At 38.5% G+C, this 15,826-nt stretch overlaps 1 protein-coding gene across 2 annotated transcripts in view; it reads right to left on the bottom strand.

Moving 5' to 3' along the window:
- cox10 (cytochrome c oxidase assembly factor heme A:farnesyltransferase COX10) overlaps positions 1-15,826 on the bottom strand; it is a 138,566-nt gene that overhangs the window by 82,264 nt on the left and 40,476 nt on the right. For both annotated transcript variants that reach the window (XM_073025903.1, XM_073025904.1), the window contains one exon: positions 11,373-11,497. In XM_073025903.1, coding sequence (XP_072882004.1) covers positions 11,373-11,497 — 125 coding nt within the window. The remainder of the gene's footprint in view (positions 1-11,372; positions 11,498-15,826) is intronic.

Below are 15,826 nucleotides of genomic sequence, written 5' to 3'. Positions count from 1 at the left end.
GAGAGTGAAAAATGAACTGATGCTTAGCTGATTTAGGCAAGGAATCAGATTAAAAGGATTAAGGACTGGATGCCGAAAGCGAAGGACAAACCAGTGTTCAGCTCACTGTTTCGTAAGGATGACTCGCAACAGTGCTGAACCGACTCTGCAACTATGGCCTACACCTGGACGGGCTACACTCACCTCAGCACTGAACTGGCTCCATGGCTCACTTTGATTGTTTGCATGGTTTATTCTTTTCTCGCTCATTGGATTGTTGACTATCTTTGTTGCGTGGGTTTTTTCATGGATTCTATTCTGCTTCTTTTCGCGGCTGCTACAAGAAGATTAACCTCAAGATTAAATATGGTATACATACTTTGATAGTAAGTAAACTTTGAAATTGAACTTCGACGTCTCCTGATGAAGAAGTTGAAGATCCAATTGCAGAGGGAGATACAGAAACTCCAAAGTTAAAAGTTTTGTGATCAATACTGAAGGGATGAAAGTATTGAACATTGAACTATAATCAATATTCATCAGTCTGATGTATGTTTGGTTATTATCTCCATGCACCACAGCAGAGTGGAAGTCCAGAGCGACTGCATCCATCGTAAACCTGTTGCAGTGGTAGGCCCTTGCTCCAGCAGGAGTTAATTCAGTCATAACCAACCTCTCAATGCACTTCATCACAGAAGACACAAGTGCTACTAGTCGATAGTAACTGAGCCCCCTTCTGCACTAGTATGATGGCTGCTCTGCCGGTCAGCACAGGTTTCCAATATGCTGCCAGGTACACCACTGGGTCCTGACAACTTGCAAGGGATCACCCACTTGACGGATTTTCTGACATTGGCCTTCGAGACAGAGATCATTGAGATGCACAGGTGCAGTGTTATTCTTCCTTTCAAAGCATCAGGGATTGAAGAATCACTGCATTTATGGTGCTTGGTTTTGTCTTATAGAAAGTAATGGCATGCAAATCTGCCATAGCTGCTGGGCATCCAATTCTGCTGTAATTTCATACAGATTTTCTTTTACACTCTCACAATGCCTTCTGTGGGTTGTACCAGGACTTTTTGTAGGGTTTTGGATCACAGTCTTGAATATCTCAGATTTAGCCCCGAGCAGACTGTAAATCTCTTGGTGTATCTGGTTTGGGGAAATGCGGTATGTTCTCGAGGGCAAACATTCATCCACACGGGTCTTGATAAAATTGGTGATATTCATTCAAATGCAAAAATGAATCCCTGAATATTGTGCAGTCCACTGACTCCCTTGGCTTCCCTGGCCATATCTTTGCTTTCCTCACCACTGATGCTGTGGTCTTCAGTCTTTGCCTGTGTCCCGGAAATTGAAGTACAGCCAAGCAATCGAACTGTGCTGTACGAGTATGAGTACGAGTGCAGGGTGGCACAGTAAGCTTTCTTGGCGATAGCTTAACAAGAATCGAGTGTGTTGGCGCCTCTGGTTCCTCAGATGACATGTTGGTGGTGGTTTGTCAGAGACTTCTTCAAGCTGGCCTGGTTGAAGTCTCCTGCAATGTTCAAGAAGGTATCAGGGTGCACCATCTCGTGGTTATTGATCATAAAGATCAGCTCTTACAGTGCCAGCTTAACATTCGCAGAGGTGGAATGTACACCATTTCCAAGATGATCCTAAGTGAACTTGACAGAATGAGAACAAGGGAACATAGTTCCAAAGTATGGGCCAGTCATTTAAAACTGAGGTGCATAGAAATCTCTTCTTACAAAGGGTAGTGCATCTCTGGAACTCTCTGTCCCTGGAGATGGAGGTCAAATTATTAAAAAATATTTAAAGCTGATATCGATCAGTATTTAATAGATGAAGGAACTGAGACTTATGGGAAACTGGCACAGAAGAAGAGTTGAGGCTATTTGAGGCATAAATCAGCCATGACCATATTGTACTATGGGAGAGGCTTGAGGAGCCTGGGGACTATCTACCCCAGCTCTTATTTGTCCGTGCCTTAAATGTTTATTTCAAACATTACAGCTTTATCCTTTGGCATGCATTTGATGAAGGATAGTAATAGTGAATTTTTGCTAAAGTACATTTTTGAAGCAGCTTTTCACTTCCCCAAGGTGGTTCCAGAACAGCTGATAGATTACTTGTTAAGACTGGAAACTACAGGTGGGACTACAACCAGAGGTAATGGGTTAAGGGTGAAATGTGGAAAGTTTAAGGGGAACATGAGGGGAAACGATTTCACTCAGAGGGCTGTGAGAGTGTGGAATGAGTTGCCAGCGGAACTGGTGCATGATAGCTCAACTTCCAGGACATAGGCAGAGACTGAAGACCACAGCATCAGTGGTGAGGAAAGCAAAGATATGGCCAAGGAAGCCAGAGAAATAGTGTACTGGACAACATGCGGGGATTCAATTTTGGATTTGAATAAATATGCAAGCAAAGTTTGGATAGGTACATGGATAGTAGGGTTATGGTCCCAGTGCATGTGAATGGGAGTAGGCAGTTTAAATGCTTCTGGCAAGGACTAGATGCACCCGAAGAGCACGTTCCTGTGATGCAATCGTCCACCTTTTACAGGTCATCAACACCAACTTGCATTTGAAGTTTCTTTAAGTGAAATGACCTGAGAGACACCAGGAAAATTTCAATTAGTATAATAAAACACATTTACAGCTTTGTGAAAGAGCAATTGGTGTCTCAGTTGAAAGCTTCATTCAAAGATGCCACTTATCTCAGTGCAAGAGTCCCTCAGGACTGCACTTGTGTCTGGAGTGGTCCTTGATCCCATGACCTAGATTAAGAATGGAGAATGTTATCATTGAGCCCTGATCCAAGTAAAAGGGGAAGAATAAAGGTTTTGGCACTATCATGCAAAATACCCTGTTGGAAAATTCTTAAGAACTTGGAATAACAACAAACAATAAGACTAAATTTAAAGCAAATAAAAGGGTTTCAGAAAGTTGCTGGATCAGTTCATGAAAGCTAGTTTGACAAGTCAAAGACAACAATTCAACTTTTAAGTATAACTCACAGACAACCTAGAAAATGATGGCTTAAATGATAGTCTTTCCTTTGTTCTTTCCCTTAACTAGTTTTTCACATTTTGATCATCTGGAATGCTTTTGTTCCCAATGCAATGGTTATTTGTGAAGCAAGATCTTGGCACAAGATCTATCATTTCAGCGTACAGCTGCTCAGATCAATTGCACAGGTATCAATGTAATCTTAAAACTGTGATTCAATCAGTGAAACTAGTCATTTATGCAGAACATTTGCATTGATTCAAACATACCTGTATTATTTTAAATTATCAGGGGAGAATTTAATAATTTAGACAAAGAAACCAAACTTTTATCTTGTGGTCTTCACACATTAATTCTAACAGAGAAGAAAAAAAATATGACTAAGGCAATTCCACAAAAATCAATCTGCAGAGGACTACCCTGTTATTAATTATACAATCAATCTGAAGTGAACTGTCTGCGTGACTCTGTCAAATAAAATTTGACCAATTACTTGGAGCTTTGCCAAGTGGATTAACAAACAAAACCTACTCCACCATCATCTTGTGACAGATGACAGTCTGTCTGCAGACAGCCAAACGAAACATATTTTGTTCCAATCACAAAAAGGAGATAATAATGACAAGATAACTGGCAGTTAGCAGTTCATCAAAAGGCTTGATAGACATTAGAGGCAAAAAAAAACTGAATCAGAACATGACTGTTAGCTGAATAGGGAACTTAAATTGCTACCAAAAATTTAGAACTAAACATATATTACATTGTTAAAATCTTAGTTTCTCACTTTTATGCTGACTAAAATGGAAAGAAGGGGCACAGTAGCAGCATTCAATGTCAATACAGGTCAAGATATGTAAATTAATGTGCTTTCAGTTCACATATATGGAAAATTATTTTTATTATGATAACTACTAACAGGTTTTTGTATTTGCATACCGTCTGTACAAATTGGCTTTTTGATCACATTGCAGCTTCAATGTCAAAGTGGAATGAAAGAAATGGAAGCATTTACAATCACTGGCATTCTAGAAATTGTGGACTTTTTTTAAACATACACCCTTTTATTTATTTCATTAACAAGATAAAATATGCTACAGAACTAAAGAATAGTTGAAATTACTTGAAAATTCAAAAAAAAACCTCAAGTCTCAAATAGAAACGGAGTGCTGGAAATAATTAGCAGGTCAGACAGTATCTGTGGAAAAAGAAAGAGTTAATGTTTCAGATTAAAATCCTTTTGTCAGAACTGGGGAAGAGAAAAAAAAACAAGCTACCGTAGTTTTAATTTGCAGAGAGGATGGCGAGTGTTTGGAAAGGACAGAAAGAATATCTCTGATAGGGTGAAGCCAAGGTTGTAGGGATAAGATGGTTGATAAATGAAAGAGCTCAGTTAAAGCAAAAACCCACAACAAGGAATGTGAAAATCTCAACGAAGTGCTGAAACATAAAGGTGTGGGGAATGCTTAACAGATCAGACTAGGCAAGTTGAAAAGGAACAATCGAACCGACTGAATGAATGCAGCAGAACTGCCCAGTTAGGATACAACAAAGCTACTTACTCAAAGTTGTTGACTTCAACGTCAGGCCTGAAAGGCTTCAACGGGCCTAGATGGAAGATGAGACGATGTTTCTCAAACCTTAGTTAGGCCTCTTTATAACAGTACTTGAGACAATAAGACAAGGTCAGAATGGGAATAATAGAGAAATCAAGTGGCTGACAAAGTAACTCAGCATCAGTTCCTTTGTGATGTCTCATGTCGCTGATACTCCCCTCCTTAATTTATCAATCAGTTGAACTCAGAGCAACTCTGGCCTCTCTCTGTCTGAAATATTCCCTTTGTCTTTTCTTTCCCCTACCTTCTGTAACTTAAAAACAACTTATTTAAACTGTTCTTCAATGTCACTGAAAGGTGATTGACTTAAACACTAACTCTGTTTCTACAGATGCAGCCAGACCTGGTGAGAGTTCTCAGCATTTTCTGTATTTCGATTGTAAGACCATAAAACATAGGGACAGAATTAAGCCACTCAGCCCATTCAGTTCTCTCCATCATTCTATCATCCTCTCCACGTCCATTCTATCTAGGCCTTTAAACTGCAAAGTAATACAGTTGGTAGAAATGTACATAACTCACAGCCACTGACATTGAGCTGGGGTTCACTTTAACAGGCTGGTCTGAAGTGATGCTGTAATTACATAAGTATGTTTTACTGCACTTTGTCTTCAGTATTTAAAGTATAATGAATGAGTTGCTATGGTTTCTCTTAAACATGATATGCCTCCGCCGTGTTTACTTGCAACAACCTACAAAATATTCAAGTGTTTTCAATGAGATCCTCTCTCATTCTTCTAAACTCCAGTGAGTACATGCCCAGTGCCATCCAATACTCTTCATATGTTAACCCTTTTGTTCCTGGAAGTATTCTCATGAACCTCCTCTGGGCCCTCTCCAATGCCAGAACATCTTTTCATACACAAGGGGCCCAAAACTGCTCATACAAGGGGCCCAATACTTTATAAAGCCTCAGCATCACATCCTTGTTCTTATATTCTAGTCTTCTCAAAATAAATGCTAATATGGCATTTGCCTTCCTCACCACCAACATAACTTTAGCACCAAAGCTACAAAGGTTCATTTTACTATTAACTCTGATATTCGTCTTCTCCGGGTAGCCATGAACAACAGGAAAAACCATGGGAGCCGTTGAAAGAAATGAGATCAATCACCTTTCTGCAAGAAAACGAAGAAAAAAAACCCTGCAAAACCCAAACTCCCACCCCTACCCTCGCACAAAAGCTAATGGATCACCACACGGAAAATGGCAGCTGGAACATCATCAAACCCTAAACCCCCAACCCACTCCCTCACAAAAAAAACGACAATAACTTCAAACCCCCAGCACATTCCCTTGCAAAAAAAACAGTGACAATCACATTATACCTTTGCACCTGATTTTTGCATTCCTTTTTGTTTAGAAAATAGTCTACCAGAGTACATTTCCCTATGTTATATTCCATCTGCCACTTCTATATCTATTATCACAATCTGTCCAAGTCTTTCTGCAGACTCTTTGCTTCCTCAGCACTACCTGTCTTTCCACCAATCTTTGTATCCTATGCAAATTTGGCCACAAAGCATCAATTCCATCATTCAAATAGTTGACATATTATGTAAAAAGAAGCAGACCCAATACCGACCCGTGCAGAGCATCACAAGTCACCAGCAGCCACCCAAAAAAGGCCCCCTCTTATTTCCACTCTTTGCCTCCTGCCAGTCAGCTAATCTTCTATCCATGTTAGTATCTTTCCTGTAATGTCCATGGGCTTGCATCTTGTTAAGCAGCCTCATATGTGGCACCTTGTCAAAAGCCTTCTGAAATCAAAGTAAATAGCATCCACTGACTCTACTTTGTCTACCTTGACTGTTATTTCCTCCAGGAATTCCAAAAGGTTTGTAAGGAAAGATTTCCCCTTAAGGAAACCAGATTAACTGGACTAATTTCTCATGTGCCTCCAAGTAGCCCAAATTCCCGTCATTCATATTGACTCCAACATCTTCCCAACCTCTGAAGTCAGGCTAAATGGCCGATACTTTCCTTTCTTCTGTTTCCCTGCCGTCTTAAGAGTGGAGTGACATTTGCAATTTTCCAGTCCTCCGAAACCATTCCAGAATGTTAAGCTCTCAACGACGATCTTCTTTCAGTACCTGTTTCTCAGGGCACCAAAAGCAAACACCAGAGGGCATATGTACAAAATTAAGGGAGGGAAGTTTAGGGGAGACATCAGGGGTAAGTGTTTTTTTTAACAGAGGATTGTGAGTGCCTGGAATGACTTGCCAGGGATGGTGGTGGAGGCTAAAACATTAGGGGTATTTAAGAGCCTCTTGGACAGGCACATGGATGAAAGAAAAATGGAGGGTTATGGGGTAGTGTGGGTTTAGTACTTTTTTTAAGGATTATATGGGTCAGCACAACATGGAGGCTGAAGGGCCTATACTGTGCTGTAGTGTTCTATGGTTCTATGATACAGTGATGCCCACATGTCATACCTGCCAAACTCAAACTGTGCTACAAGATCATCTACCCCAGGGGTGTCAAACTCATTTTAGGTCACGGGCCGGATTGAGCAAAATGCAGCTTCATACGGGCCGGATCAGTCGGACGCGTGCGAACGCAGCTTTCATTGCCTCCGTTTTTTCAGCCTGCTCTCATGTGTCTCAGTCTCTGCTATAACTACAAAGTGTTTCACTTTACAAATTCAGTTTCTTATGAAGAAGACTGCCGAGCAAGAATGCTGAATAAACACTAAAAACCCTGAAAACCTGGTACCTGAATAAACTCAGCATTAGCCATATCATACGCCATAGGCGCTTCGATTACTGGGGCCAGCTTTAATAGTAATTAGATATTATCTCGCGGGCCAAAGATAATTCCACCACGGGCCGGATTTGGCCCACGGGCCTTGAGTTTGACATATATGATCTACCCTATTCTGCATTCACCATTTTTGATTTTTCCTCCATGTTACACTTCAAGTCATCCCACTGATTGCAAATTTACTTATTTATTTTTATTTTGTTTAGAGATACACATGGAGTAGGCCCTTCCAGCCTTTTGAGCTGTGTCACCCCAGCAACTCCAGATCACCCTGATTTAACCGTAATCTAATTACAGAACAGTTTACAATGGAATTGAACTGTGAGAGGAAATTGGAGCAGCTGGGAAAAACCCAAGCATTCCAAGGAAAAGTCGTACAGAAACTCCTTACAGAGAAAGCTAGAAATGAGCTCCAAACTTTGATCACACCCTCCCCCCAAGTTATCCCATGGTGCCCTACCATCTGCCTTCCTCACAGCATTAAAATTAAAAGCATTTTAATTCAAAATGCTTGCTATGCCTCAACAATAAGCACAAGAGTTTAATTGATAGAAGTCTTGAATAAAACAAACACTCTCTGATTTATATGCTTAAAGAATTTCTTTCTAGTTTGCATAATTTTGTAATTTATCATATGAAACATTAACTATTACTAATTAAAGACATGCTTTGTGCCTTTCAAAATGAATTTGACACTAACATCTTCTGACAGAGTTTTAAAACAACAGCATGAAACCACCAAGGAATATTTTGATATATCGCTATCACCACCACTTCATCAACCCACAGATTAAAGTCAACACTATTGCTTAAGGCAACCTGTCCGGCTAAAACCTTGCAGACCTCATTGAGGCCAATCATGTATTTATACCCAGTTTCTGTGAAATATTCTGAGCACAGTCAATCAAAATTACTTCTCCTAGCTTGGGAAACATAAACTACTTGAAACATTACAGTCCTACTAGTTACTATTGCTTTTCAAACAGATGAAATAAAACATGGTAATAACACTGGGAAGAAAACAAATTCCACCTTCATTACAGTGATACTCACAATGCTGTCAGAGCAAGACACTAACAACAAGTTGCAGATCTTGGCTAAGAGCATGTACAAAATGGAAGTACCGATTTTGCTAATACAATACATGTCAGACAGAGTTCATTCACATACACAAAATGCTGCAGTATCTCAGCATCTATGGAAAGAAATAAATAGTCAAATTCTTGGGCTGACAAACCTCCACAAGTTTTCACTGAACCTGCATTTGATGTAGATGTAGCACTTCCAAGTTACAATGCAGATGCCAATTAACAGACACAACTTTAACTCTTATGCAACTGTTATATTAAGCCCTCCAAAATATAAAAGAATCAAACTCTGGTTTGTTGTTTAACCTTTACGGAAAATCAAAAATGCAGAATTCTCAGGTCTCAACGGCTACCACAACAGGAAGTGTAACACAAAAGTATGGGGGGTAAATTTAATCTCCCAAATTCGGAGCTGGAAGTCTGTGAGATCTTCCTTTGCAGGTGGAAAGAAAGAAAGATAACGCAGAACACAGACAATGAATTGGGCTGTTTAAAATTTAGATTGAATGGTTACAATTGCTGAGAAATAGTTGTTGATTGAAACAAACAAATTGATAGTATTGAATGCACATTTTATGCCTTTATTAAACATGTTGGCTAAACTAACGTACTTGCTGGATCTATGCCTAACTCTGTCATGGATGGTCACAATCCCAGCTGCAAAACACGAAGGGTGAGCATGGCACTAGCAACTCAATTGGTAAAAATCCAGAACTACAGAAATATCAACAGGATCTCCAAAGACCTCATCACTTGGAGAGGAAGAATTTTTGATGGGCCACACTTGGAAACAACTTGAAAGGCTGGCCCAGGACAGAGGACTGTCATGAGCTGCTATCAGTAGGGGTGATGGCCTTAAGAAGAAGACATCCTAAACCTAATCACACCTGGTATTTGAACAATTAAAGAGATTATACACACAAGGAATAAAAGCTGAGTTCAGGTCACAAGGGGTAGAATGCCAAAACTAGGTTATTTCTTTGTGCAATTATATGCAGCTAGAGTCACCTCTAATAAAATTAGAGTGCTGCATACATATTATACTTTGATGTGACTAATTCTATCACATTCAAAAAAAAAACAACACTGGCTACAAATCTCTACAAATCTGCTGGGTTTAGTGAGTAGCATTTTACTTTGATTTAAATCCTAACATGAATGGCATGACTTAAAAAAAGTGTTACGAAAAGTTACTATTTTGTCAAATGTGCCTTCTTTCCAGTGAACTGCTTTACAATGTTCATTTCAAACTGCTCAAATGAATCCAAAACATTTTGTAACATTATTCATAGATAAACAGGAAGCTCGATGACATTCATTACTCTGTACTAATGCCGGCAAAGTAGTCATTTATGTTGTCTGCTAATGGCAAGGCTTTGCAAAATATGAACTACTGCAACTGACTACAAAATTGCAATAACTTCAAAAATCCCTCATTAGTTGTGAAACATTTTGGGACCAGTGTTGACTTGGACAGATTTGGAGAATGGGCGAAGAAGTGGCAGATGAAATACAGTGTAGGTAAGTATATGGTCATGCACTTTGTAGAAGGAATAAAAGGCACAGGCTATTTTCTAAATAGGAAGTGAATTCAGAAATCAGAGGTGCAAAGAGACTTAGGAGCCCTACTGCAGGATTCCCTAAAGGTTAACTTGCAACTTGAGTCAGTGGTAAGGAAGACAAATGCAATGACAGCAATAATTTCAAAAGGACTGGAATATAAAAGCTAAGATGTAATGTTGAGACATGAGAAGGCATTGGTTAGACCACATTTGGAGTACTACAAACATTTTTCAGCCCCATATCTCAGAACCGATGTCCTGGCATTGGAGTCCAGAGGAAATTTACAAGAATAATCCTGGGAATGAAAGAGTTAATATATGACAGCCTTTGGCCTGTACTTACTGAAGTTTAGAACAATGATGGGGAATCTCATTGAAAAATACCAAATATTTTAAGGCCTAGAAAGGGTGCATATGGAGAGGAAGTTTCCAATAGTGGGAGAGTCTAGGACCAGAGGGCACAGCCTCAGAATACAAGAGTGTCCTTTTAGAACAAAGATGAGGAAGTATTTCTTTAGCCCGAAGGTAGTGAATATCTTTGGAATTCATTGCCACAGACAGCGGTGGGTACATTTATTGGATATATTTAAAGTGGAGGTCGATAGGTTTTTGATTAGTATGGGCATCAAAGGTTATGGAGAGAATTCAGGAGAACGGGGTTGAAAGAGAGATAAAAATCAGCCACGATACAATGGCGGAGCAGACTTGATTTGCCAAAAGACCAAATTCTGCTCCTATGTCCTATGGTCTAAACACATGATTCATGCCAAAACACATGCTTCATGCTTTGTTAATGTTTTTCTTCAAACCCTACTAACTGAAGATCAACAACTTTAAATACTATAGAAAAATAAGATTTGGCCATATTAATCATGGTTACAAGCACTTTACATTAGAGAATTAGGAACAAAACAAAACTGTTTCAAAGATTAGTTACACTACAGAATGCAGACATGCAGTGTTAATACTAGCAAATTGCTAATGAACAGTATCCAGAGTAGATTGTTCCTTTGTTAAAAGGAGCAACCATATGGTTCATTATACAATTAAAACGTATAAAACAAAATATCCTTAGCCTCTTACTAATATCTTAAAGTACTTTTGCATATTTATTTAAATTCTGCTGGAATTTCAAACATTAAGCTGTCTATTTGAAAAACCAATAAAGTTGTAAGATTGTCTTTATTTTAAATGATATAATATTAAAGATTATATTTTTTTATTGGACAAGGTCCACTCATTCAGCATTCCCATACGGACACCAATACAGTATATACGTCCTTCCCAGCAAAGGTGTGAGCCTTCAAAAAGTGCTCATTTTTGTCTGGTTTGTATTAAAATGAATTACTCACCTGGTTAATGGAGTTGGCAGCACAGGAAGCAAGCCCTGTTCCAACAGTGGTGAGAAGGAAACAGCTAAGGTCGAAGGGTACAGGTGCCATTGCAAATCCAGCAGTCGCAGTTGTTACAACTAAAGCTAAAACAAACATGAAACATTAAGACAGGAAATCACTTCCAATTCAGAAGAAGGTCATTAAGATTACAGATGTTGGTCAGTTTTGTCTTCTATTACAGTTTGAGAAATTAGTTAAAAATTCTTTATGTCCCTTTCAATGTATATTTAATTTATGGTGCATATTTGCAGACTAATTATGAGCTGAACATGAATTTGAAACAGAGGTCCGCTAATCCAGGGAACGCCCTGGTAAATGTCTTATGCTCTCCCTTCAGTGCAAATCACATCCTTCCTTCAGTGCGGCAATCAAAAGTGCACACAGTATTCCAAGTGCAGCCTAAAACAATAATGTTCCATCTCTTATATTCTTACCCTAAGTTACAAAGGCAAGCATGCTATTTGCCTTCTTCTCCATCCTATCTACCCGTTTTGCCACTTATAGGAAACCGGCTCCCTGTGTGCATCTACATTTCTTAGTGCCCTGGTATTTACCTTATGTGTATAACTGCAATTTAAAACTAACACTTCTATCTCTTTTTCCAATTTCTGACTTTCAGCTCTCATCTGAAATTTCATTATTCTGCGATGCTGAGAGTTTAGCACACTTTCTGTTTTTACTTCAGATTTCCATCATCTGCAGCTTTTCGATACTCATTTAGTTTTAATGACAGATAAGTAGCTCCTTAAATAATACCCGTTAATTCCTACTCTAGATCTGGCCTGGTTATCACTGCAGCCTTGTAATACATTGCATGCAGTTGTCTCTGAAAATGTTGCAATAGTGTGGTCTGTGTTCCTTCAAAGTCACAGACTCTGATTCCCAAGTCTCCATATAGCAAAAGCAGAACTTAATCTCTTTTTTTTTGTTTTGTTTTGTTTTTTACTTTTTTTATTGAGTTTTCAAATAATTACAGAAATAAAAGAAAATATATGAAAATATATATATATACCCTTCCCCCCTCCCCTTAACCCCTCCCCCCAACACCCCTATAGAAAAAAGAAAGAAAGAAAAAAAAAGAAAGAGTGCCTGGATATCGGAAGATCCCCACATGCTCCATGGAGTTCGTAATAACTTTAGTATATATATTTCTTTCCCCAAATAATCAATTATTTCATCTTCGGAGCACCTATATATTTAATTATTTTTACTAGGCGATATTGAAGGGATAAAACCGAAACCCAAATTGAATAAATATCAGAAAGAATTTATAAAAATTGCACTGGCAGTAGCCAAAAAGGCTATTGCAGTTACTTGGAAATCGGATACATATTTAAGTATAGATCGTTGGAAGAAGGAAATTTATAGCTGTATTCCATTTGAAAAAATTACTTATAATTTAAGAGATAAATATGAAACAGTTTTGAAAATTTGGCGCCCTTATTTACAGAACTTAATCTCTGATTCAATCAACTGATCTCTCACAGCGTTAGTCATAATGACTGTGAACACGCACAACCTTACATGGGTCCGCTCAGTCCAAACAGCAACCACGGTAAGCAAATGATTAATAAAGACGACTCTCCTTCCACTTAACACCCCTCTTTTCATTCAGTAAAAGGGGAAGTGATAGAGATGATCAATAGAATGTAAATTGATACAGGATATAACAGAAAGGCCAGATACTTTTGAAGTAACTAAGTCAACAAATATGCATCCAAAAGTGCTATGGAAGGTCAGGGTAGGAATCGCAGAAGGGCTTGCTATGTTCTTCAAATATACCCAAGGAGCAAGGAAGATATCAAAGTAATTGGAAAATGTTCAAAATATAACAGGTAATATAGGCTAGTCAACTTAACATCAGGTATCAGGAAGCTTTTTCAAATAATAATCAAGCACATTAGTGGGCACTTGGAAAAGTTTGAGTTGATAAAAGTAGAGGCACACAGATTTGTTGCAGATAAACTTAGTTTGACTAACCTGATTGATTTGTTTTTGATGAAGGGAATGCATGGTTGAGATTTGAAGTCTCACACAAGAGGCGGATTAGTAAATTTGAGAGGTAACGAATTAAAAGATGACTAGTGACATGGATTAGAAATAGACTTTGAGAGAAAAAGCAAATGTCTTACACAGGGATATGCAGGATAAAATTTCCAAATTTGCAGAGTGATGCAAAACTTCAAAGTGTGTAAAACAATGAAATGGATCGCAGTAAAATGCAGGAAGGCAGGGATACTGTAAGAAAGGGCAGATAAGTGCAGATGAAACTTAATGCAGAAGTGTGAAGTGAGATGTTTTAGCAGAGAAAGGAAAGACAATACAGATTAAATGGTACAATTCTAAAAGGTGATGAGTTACAGAGGGTCCTGTGTGTACATGCACATAAATCATTGAAAGCAGTTACACTTACATTTGCAATCCAAGGAGAAATAAATAGAAGCTGAGAATACAAAAGCAGGGAAATTATGTTAACCTGCATAAAACTCTGCTAGGATGGACCACAGATGGGCTATTGTAACCTATTCTGATTAGTACACTTTACTATTATTATTATTATTATTATTATTATTATTATTATTATTATTCTATTATTGACTGATGCAGAGAAGATTTATCAGAAATGTGATACTTCAGCTTAAAAATGGACCTTAAAGTAGAAAATCAGGAACTGTCTTCCTTGAATAAGAAGCTGAAGTGTATCAGAGCATGACTGGATTAGACAGGGTAAATAGATGGAAGCTGTTAAAATCAGCAGATGGTTCAAGGACATGAGAAACAGTTTAAAGTTTTGGCCAAAAAAATACAAGGAAGTAGTTAGGATCACTGCCTGCAAAAGGTGGTGGAATTAGAACCAATTTGTACTTTCAATTACAATTTAGATAGGCAACTGACAGTGATCAATCTGCAGGGTTGCAGGGGACACCTGGGGAATGGTACTGATAGGATTGCTTGGCAGAGACAAGGTACAAGACTCCCAGAGATGAACTGCTTCTTCTCGGTTCTGATTCAAGTTTTGTTCTCTCTTTTAAAAGATCTTGCAATACTTTCTCCAGTCCCTACAACAATTCTTCTGCCCTTTCTTCCTTCCAATTTGTGATAGAAGTTTCTCTCCTTTCCGAATTATGAAGAAGACAGCTGCATCAGCCATGTGCTGTTTGAATGTAATTAAACACAAGTCGTAATTTTCTGTGCAAATAAAAGCCAGGCAATTATTGAGTTCCAATTAATTATCTTACATTAAGGGCCTTTGTTGACATAGTAGACCATCCAGAATTAATGCTATTGATCACTGACAACTTTATGGACCATCAGTCAGAAAGTTACCACTAAAGTTATAGCTGTAAAGTTATAACCTTTGTCTAACAGATTTGATTACAAAATTAGATTTCTGATATACCCATGAACTGTTATCTTTGATTGGTAAGTATACAAAGATGTATACTGTGAACAGTTTCTAATGTAATTTCCTTCAAGAAAACTAACCTTAGAGAAATTTTGGCTAAGCCATTCAAAAGTTTGGGACTCAGTTGTACAAATTAGCCACTTCTATATTACCTTGAGGCCAGTCTACTAGTATTTGCCACAAGGCATTTATATAGTCTCAACTTTCAGCTTTCACACATTGCAAACCTCAGGAGTATTCTCACAAATTTCTCTCTGCAAATGGTTGATATCTCATTGAAGGGAGGTATACTTCCATCCTGGTTGCAATCAAAAACAGCTGAAAAAGTAGCCAGCAACGCTCAGCAGTGAGTAAGTTTAATGGTATGATGATCAAACAACTTCTCTGACCCTGAAAATTTTGCTTTTTAAGTGGACAGTCTTATTCCTTCAGAAAGGAAGTATTTGTTTTTAGGCCTTTTTTTCCCCAACTTTTTCTGCCACTTCTTTCCCTGTTTAATCTGAACTTCCGTATCTTTATTTCATTTAAAGGTTCAAACGTTTATTTATTATCAGAGTATGTATCCATATACAACTCTGAGATTTGTCTTCTCCAGATAGGCACGAAACAAAGAAAGAACATGAAAATCAATCTGAAACATCAAACCAACCCCCTCTCAAAGAAAGAACAGCATCCCGATCATCAACTCCCAAACAACCTTCCTCTCACACAAAACAAGAACATCGACCCCAACCCCCCTACAACAAAATGGAAAGAAACAGGTGAAGAACACAGAATGTAAAAACCTTAAGTCTGAGAAAGTCCACAGTCCATTAATATGTTATTCCAATCGATAATACAGGACCACTGTAGCATCTTCCTTTGTCAATGAAGAGAGGGACACCACATCCACCTGCCACAGAGCCGCATGGTGATAGGCCGCTCACAGACTCCTTCTCAGCAGTGATCAAAAGGAAGGCAGCTCGTACTGGGCTCTTGTTCTCCTTCGGCATTCGCCTTGATGTCT

This window comes from Hemitrygon akajei, chromosome 22, assembly GCF_048418815.1.
Source record: "Hemitrygon akajei chromosome 22, sHemAka1.3, whole genome shotgun sequence".
NCBI lineage: Eukaryota > Metazoa > Chordata > Chondrichthyes > Myliobatiformes > Dasyatidae > Hemitrygon > Hemitrygon akajei.
The sequence above is the reverse complement of the archived record's forward strand: the minus strand, read 5'-3'. Positions and strand labels throughout refer to the sequence as shown.